This window comes from Gymnoscopelus microlampas (genome assembly GCF_963454915.1).
Source record: "Gymnoscopelus microlampas genome assembly, chromosome: 17".
NCBI classification, from domain to species: Eukaryota; Metazoa; Chordata; class Actinopteri; order Myctophiformes; family Myctophidae; genus Gymnoscopelus; species Gymnoscopelus microlampas.
The window spans coordinates 7,757,416-7,764,653 of NC_139954.1; the positions used below are offsets into that span (position 1 = coordinate 7,757,416).

Here is a 7,238-nt window from a genome sequence, read left to right on the forward strand (position 1 = left end):
GTGTTGTCCTCTGGGTCTCATAGAGCTGTGAAAAAGCTTTGTCATTTCTAAGTTAGTGACTTGTAACCTTAATCTCAGCTGGGGTGTTTTCTGTCAATGTTTGATTTCCTTTATCTCTCTCGCCCTCTCCCTCTGCCTCTCTCCTTCTCGCTCTGTCTCTCTCTACCTCTCTCTCTCTCTCTGGTTGGCAATGCAGGCGGCTCGCCCCCGGAAGGGGAACGTTGGAACAGGTGAAGCTGAACTCAGCTTCTCATTAGTAACACATTCAGGCAGCCGTCTTTAACCGAGGACCAAGAAACTTCACTGCCAACAAACACCCCAGAGAGAGAGAGAGAGAGAGACCTGCAAAACAAAAACAACTGCTCTGTATGCTGCCTCCAAACTCAATGGAGTTTACTATACTTTACTGCCGGGGATTATGCAGCTAAAAGAGAGAGATCCTCCATCTATTCTCCAGCTCGAGCTCTTCTTCTGTGTGTGGTTTCCATCTCATGATGTGATCTGGTTTGTGGAGTGAATGATGATTATCGCTGGCCTGGGCTTTTGGGCCTAAACTGTACGTGATTTTTCTGGGGGGGTGGGAGGGGTTCCTCTTGGCATATCAGAGGGCTGAAAAGCACATTTTTCTTTTGCTCCAAGTCGATCATCAAAAAAAGGTCCAAGAAATTTGAATTCCCACACTACCAGTGTTAATTTTCACAGCAAATTCTGATTTGTTCTTAGTTTTAGTCTTTTGAATAACAGACCATTTAGTCTTAGTCCTATTTTAGTCATCTGAAATTGATTAGTCTTAGTCGACTAAATATCAAAATCTTAGTCAACACAATGAACACTGCACACTACGTGTAGATATTTGTGTGTGGCTGTCTTGCCAAAATCATGGCCAGCATGGCTGTCCAGCTTCTGGGCTTCTTCCTCGCTCTGCTGGGGTTCGTGGGAACCGTGGTGGCGACGTGTCTCCCCCACTGGCGGCGGACGGCCTACGTGGGCTCCAACATCATCACGGCCACCTCCTACATGAAGGGCCTGTGGATGGAGTGCGTGTGGCACAGCACCGGCATCTACCAGTGTGAGATGCACCGCTCCCTGCTGGCGCTGCCGCCTGACCTGCAGGTATGCTAGTAAAGAGAGCTCTCTATAGGGCACTGGTGGTTTCCAAACTGGGGGTCGGGACCCCAAATTATGGGGGGGGGGTCCCCAAATGATTAGCTTAATGTGCAATATTGTTTTCTCACTCAACTGTAAACAAACCAACATACAGTATAAGTGTATGCAGGGTATCTGCACATTTCTAAAGTTACAATTTAATGACCTTTAAGACCTTTTTAATACCAAATTGTCAAATATTACTTAAGAAAGAGGCAGACATTTTTGTCTGTGGAACCGAGTCAAACTATTGCCTACATTTAGAAGTGCTTGCCAGGGTGGGGGTGGAGGGGCGGGGGGGGGCAAATATGATTACTTTGGGGGGTCGTGGCCTGAAAGGTTTGGGAACCCTTGCTCTAGAGCAGTGGTTCCCAAACTGGGAAACTTATGAGTCGCAAGTAAATATCTCCTTTTTTTGTTTCCTACATAAAAAAAGAAAAGAAATTGGCCTGTATTTGGCCACAGACCCCCCACCTGAATTTGTTTTGTGCCGGGACACCCAGAAGAGAAGATTTGTGTAAAAGAAATGTGAAAAAAAAAAATCAAAAATATAAACAAATTATCAAAAATAGATGTACAAGCTCACAGCACGGCACAAAGTGACGTGCTGTTAGCTTGTACTGTATATCTGCTATACTAATGTATATCTGCTACTGTTCTAAAATCTAAAATGACACAGATCATTGCCCGGTTTCTATGGGTTAATCTACAACGAACAGTCTAGTTTGAGTTATTTCAGGACAAGATAGTATAACCCTGCTTGGCCGCCTGGAACTGTTTGCTGTAATGCCATTCCCCATGCTCTCTGTCCGCTTTTCTTTTCTCTCTCACTGTCGCTATCGAAAAATAAAGCAGAAATGCAACAAAATAGGTGATCTAGTCAGGACAAGATATTTCCTTTTCCGCTTTCATCTACAATGCATTGAGCAAGACACTGAACCGCTAACTGCTCCCAATGAGCAGGTTCAAATAGGATTAGTATTTTTGGAGGTCCCCAGCTCAAACATGATTATTTTGGGGGTCGCCGTCTGAAAAGGTTGAGAACCACTGCTTTAGGTTACAGAAGCAAATCATCCATTCATCTCATTCTACTGTTTATAACTTCCACATGCTCCAGAACCAAACTGTTTCCTCTGTGCCCGTTTCATCCCCATAGGCCGCCCGTGCCCTCATGGTCCTGTCCTGCATCACCTCCACGTTGGCCATCCTGGTGGCCATCATGGGCATGAAGTGCACCCGCTTTGCCCGCGCCTCCAACACCAAGCCCGCCCTGGCGCTGAGCGGGGGCGTGTGCTTCCTCTGCGCCGGGCTGCTGTGCCTCGTTACCGTCTGCTGGACCACCAACGACGTCATCCTGGACTTCTACGACCCCTTCCTTCCAAGGTTATTATAGTTTTGCATGTCGTTGCTGCCGGGCAGAAACCTTTTAACGCCCCACTTGATCAAACCACAGTGTCACACAAAAGCATCAGAAGTTGCAGATCTACAAGGGACGCGTTTCGAGCTTGTCGATCTGCTGCTTTTGATTTTGAATCATGAAAAGTGAAAGTTTTGGACATAATGAGGTTTCCACCCGATCATCATCGATTGAAGATTTTTTTAGCTGTGCCTTCTGTCTTAAAACAGCACAGCTAAAAAATGTTGCAAGATACATTACACCCAAAATACGCTTATTTACGAAATATTGACAAAGATTATGTTGACGAAATATTGACAAGACGTTTTCTCTTTGAGTTCAGTTGGTTTTAGTGTTTTGTTCCAATTACCATCCAGTTATTATGTTAGTTTTGGTTAAACCTGATGGTTTCAATTTATCTCCTGGAAGGCTCTATTAGCTCAACTGTAAAAAATGTCAGCACTTGCACAGGGAAACTGCGTACAAATAGAGTAGAAGTAGAAGAGGAAAGTTACATTAAGACCTGAACCCATTAAAACCGGGAAAGAATTTGTGTCACGCTCGTTTTTTTGCATTGGCTGCAAGCTTGTACATCTGCTATTTTTGAACATTTTTGGAAAATCTTTAAAGTGAGGACATTTTTGAATAATTTTGAATTATGAAAAAGTGTAAGAACTACTGATTTAGAAGGCATTTGTAGAATCGGCCTCAGGTCTTAATGGGTTAACTATAATTCCCGCGTTTCCTCCTCCCCCCATGCAGCGGGATGAAGTACGAGATCGGCATGGCCGTGTACCTGGGCTTCGCCTCGGCCTTCCTCAGCATAGCTGGAGGTCTGGTGCTGTGCTGGAGCTGTGGAGGCGGCGCCAGGCCGGTCAGGAACCGCCTCCGTGCGCCCAGATATTACCCGTCATCTCCTCCTGCTCCTCCTCCTCCTCCTTTCAACGCCATGCACCGCCCCGCACCACCGTACCGCCCCGCGGAGGCTCTGAAGGACAACCACCGCATGCTGTCGTCACGGATGTCAACGTCCAGCAGCGGCTACAGGCTCAGTGACTACGTCTGAAATGGTTCTTTTTGACTTATACAGGAACTACGGGAAACTGTGCGGTGTGTGTGTTCTGGATTTGTGTCCGTTACACTACGGCTGGGATTCATATAAAGGTTCTGAGAACCTAATTTGGAGCCCCAGCTGCTCAGGAGGTGATACTAACCCTGAGTTCTGGGAACCCTTACACTTTAAAAACAAAGCTAATACTAAAAATGATTGAATTTCTTTTTCCGGAAATAGCAGATCTACAAGGTCACAACGCTTCGCAACGTGATTTGTATTCATTACTGGAAGGTTTCAGGTTATGGAAGGTTAACCCTTCGCAAGTCAAAAAGAGCAAAAAACAGGATTCCCAGTCCACTCTAAGGGCACGGCCCCACCGCACTTTTATTTTACCTCTGGGGTGGAATCTGCTAATGCTTTGTCAATGCAAAATGCATGGATTCTTGGAAAAAATGTGCAAGACCATGAATCCACACATTTGCATTGACAAAGCATTGGCAGATTCCGCCCCAGAGGTAAAATAAAAGTGCGGTGGGGCCGTGCCCTAATGGAAAAGATGGAAAGGATTTACTAAATCCCATTTTCCAGGCCTGGATCATTTATGAAAAAACAATGAGCAAAAAAAGTTCCCCCGCAGGCTTTAAAAGGACAATCACTGCACCCCGTCACGTCTAACAAGATTCCCCCAGTCCACTCTACTGGAAAACCTGGAAAAGGCCTTGGGTAATTTATGAGACATTATGATATATAAGGTCTATATAAAAGTCATGAAATTGAAATGTGAGCCTCTCTGGATGCCTTATTGGCCAGGAATGGGTAATCCACAACATGGACCTGATTGGCTGCTTCTCCACTGGGTGGGCTCGGCCCACGTGGGTTGGTGAATTTCTCTGACCCCTGTGCAGCAAGTCCAAATCTGGCCATACATGGAAATTGTAAATGTGGGTCATAAAGTTCAACATCTGACATGAAAGGGGGGGGGGGTTAAAGGGATTCTAGGCAAGTTCAGAGATCAAAAAAAGAAAAAAAACTGGTCAAACACCGCCCCTCCACCTCCACCCCCCCCCCCCCCTCCTCATCAGCAGTTTGTTTCCCCGACTGCCAGGGGGTGACGCAGGGGGGACTTCTGAACGGGCCATGCCGAAAATAGGTTGCTTTATTCGGATACAATGCGTGTCACTGCCCGCCTCTGCCGGTTCTCTGATTTTTTATTTTTAAATAGGCTCTGTCATGATAAATTGACCACATATATGAAGTTAAACAACTAAATTATATCCAAATGATTTCCGTGCCTCAAAAAATAAGTTTGAGAGCGTTTTAACCCTGCAAGGCCCAGATTCTTTTCAAGTTGTGATGATTCCTGGCTCTGTGGGGGGTATTTATATGCAAATATCCTGGCCAATGGCATTGTAAGACTAAACAATAGGACCCAATGAGGATTTAGAGGTGAAAAAAACAAAAAATAACAGAAAAGAAAAATGATTTAAACTCATTTCTTTATAAAACATACATGTGATCGTGCGATCACACTGGGCCTTGCAGGGTTAAAACCGAAAGTAAAAAGTAAAAACAGCGCAGCAGAAAACAATGGCGGCTCGTTCGATTTTTGTCGGCTGCATTCGGTTCCATTCGGTTTCACTCGAACAGTTCACACGGACACGGACGCGCACATGCGTGCGTTTCATTTACGTCCCGGATGTCAAAACATAAACTGTAGGGAAAATACGGATTTCAGAAAGAGGACCGTGTTTCAATGCAGGGAAACACCCCAGCATCATTATATAGTGGCTGATAGAGGGGAAAAAATGCAATATATATATATAAATATATTTAAAATTTAGGCTTAATGTTGCCTAGAATCCCTTTAATGAAAGAGTGTGGGAACCCTCCCTGTGAGATAATTGGGGGAAACTAAAGGAATAACCTGTAAAACGATATACCGTGGTGTGCACACTGTTCCTTTGAACAATCGTCAGCAAGTTGATTGTACTGCATGAGGATGAAGAACAGACAATGAAACAAATGGCCAGAAGGTGGCAGTATAACTGTGTATATACAGTATACCCTACAGATGGCAAACTGTGGAGACCAGTTCATTCTTTGCCAAGTGTGTGGCAGGTAGGCTGTTGGACTGAGCCTACAGGATCAAGTTTAACTACGCTGTTGCACTGGAGCATAATTATGCAGCCATTGTTTGTCTGGTGTGCTGCTCTTAATGCTGCTTGTACGTTCATCTTGTGCACCTCTAAAGAGTTAGAAGATTGTGTCTTGCTTTTATTGCTTATAAAACATTATACACAAGCGGGTCCCAACCTTTTCTGGTTCAAGGCCCACTCATCTGACCACTTAACACGGCGTGGGCTGCGTGCATTTTCATGTTCATTTTATGATATACATTATTAAAGTTCCTATTTATCGGTATCTCAATAAAAACTAATTTTCAAGCTTTTATTTTAATTTAAATATATTTTTGAGGCTTTCCTGCCTTTATTCAGATAGTACAGTGATAGAGTGACTGGAAACAGAGAGAGAGAGAGATGGGTAGTGACACGCAGCAAGGGTCGCCGGTGCTCGAGAATCTAACCCACGACTCGCTGTCAGGCTGTGTTAGAGCCTATATGGTATGCGCTTTAACCACTACTAGGGCCTTGGCCATCGGCGCCCATTTTATCAAACTCAAATCAGTCTAGCTGGATTCCAGGCTAGAAATGTAGTAGTCAGTAGAATTACTACTGTATTTATTTTATTTAGTGGAATGAAAAGTCATAAGTAGCAAAAAATACAAATACTCACGTGATGGGTGATCTGGGGGTCCCAGGACCCCACTTTGAGAACCCCCGACCTAAAGGACCTTCACCAGGAAGCACGATGAAGATCATGTTTGACTTATTTTTTTTTTGAACAAACAACAACCATATAGAACACAAGTGTGGTGGGTTATTTTAATGTTCAATTACTGTACAAAAATAACATGTCCAAAAAACTAAACAAAAAAGTGGTGCTTCAGTGGTGTCGACCATAGCAGCTATTCACAGCAATCTGCTGCTATAATAGTGAGGTACGGTACTAATCACCTTACAGTACCAATACCACTACAGACACTAGAATAGCTCTTTTCCACCATAAGAACTAAACACACCATGCAGTGAAACATATTCCACTGGTTCTGGATTTGTTTCCATATCATAATATGGCTCGGTTTCAGATAACTCTCAGAACCTTATTTGGGCCCTGCTCAGAACAAAGTAACAAAAATAGCCTATCTACAAGCTCACACTGTGAGCATGTAGATCAGCTATGTTTGCTTTTTATGAGATTTTCTTTCTTTCTTTCTTTCTTTCTTTCTTTCTTTCTTTCTTTCTTTCTTTCTTTCCATCTTTCTTGGGTTCTGGAAGGTTTCAGATTACGTAAGGTTCTGGCTTAACCCTTCGCCGGTAAAAAGAGCCAAAAGATTAAACAATACTGGGATTGGAAAGCATTTCAACAAAACCCTATTTCGAACAAAAAACAAAAGTTATACAGTTCTGAAATTGAACAACGCCCGATGGTCAACCAAACCGTGCCGTCGTCACCCGGCCGCGCTGCATGGAGGGCCCAGAGAGAGGGTGAGAGGGAGGTGAAAGCAGAGACCTTCTCCTGGGT

At 44.1% G+C, this 7,238-nt stretch overlaps 1 protein-coding gene across 1 annotated transcript; it reads left to right on the forward strand.

Moving 5' to 3' along the window:
• Nucleotides 1–879: 879 nt before the first annotated feature.
• On the forward strand, nucleotides 880–3,608 carry LOC311064211 (claudin-14-like; the record flags this gene model as incomplete). Its single annotated transcript, XM_084084034.1, has 3 exons — nucleotides 880–1,113; nucleotides 2,303–2,529; nucleotides 3,305–3,608. 3 exons carry the CDS (start codon nucleotides 880–882, stop codon nucleotides 3,606–3,608), a joined length of 765 nt encoding a protein of 254 aa, XP_083940160.1.
• Nucleotides 3,609–7,238: the final 3,630 nt, after the last annotated feature.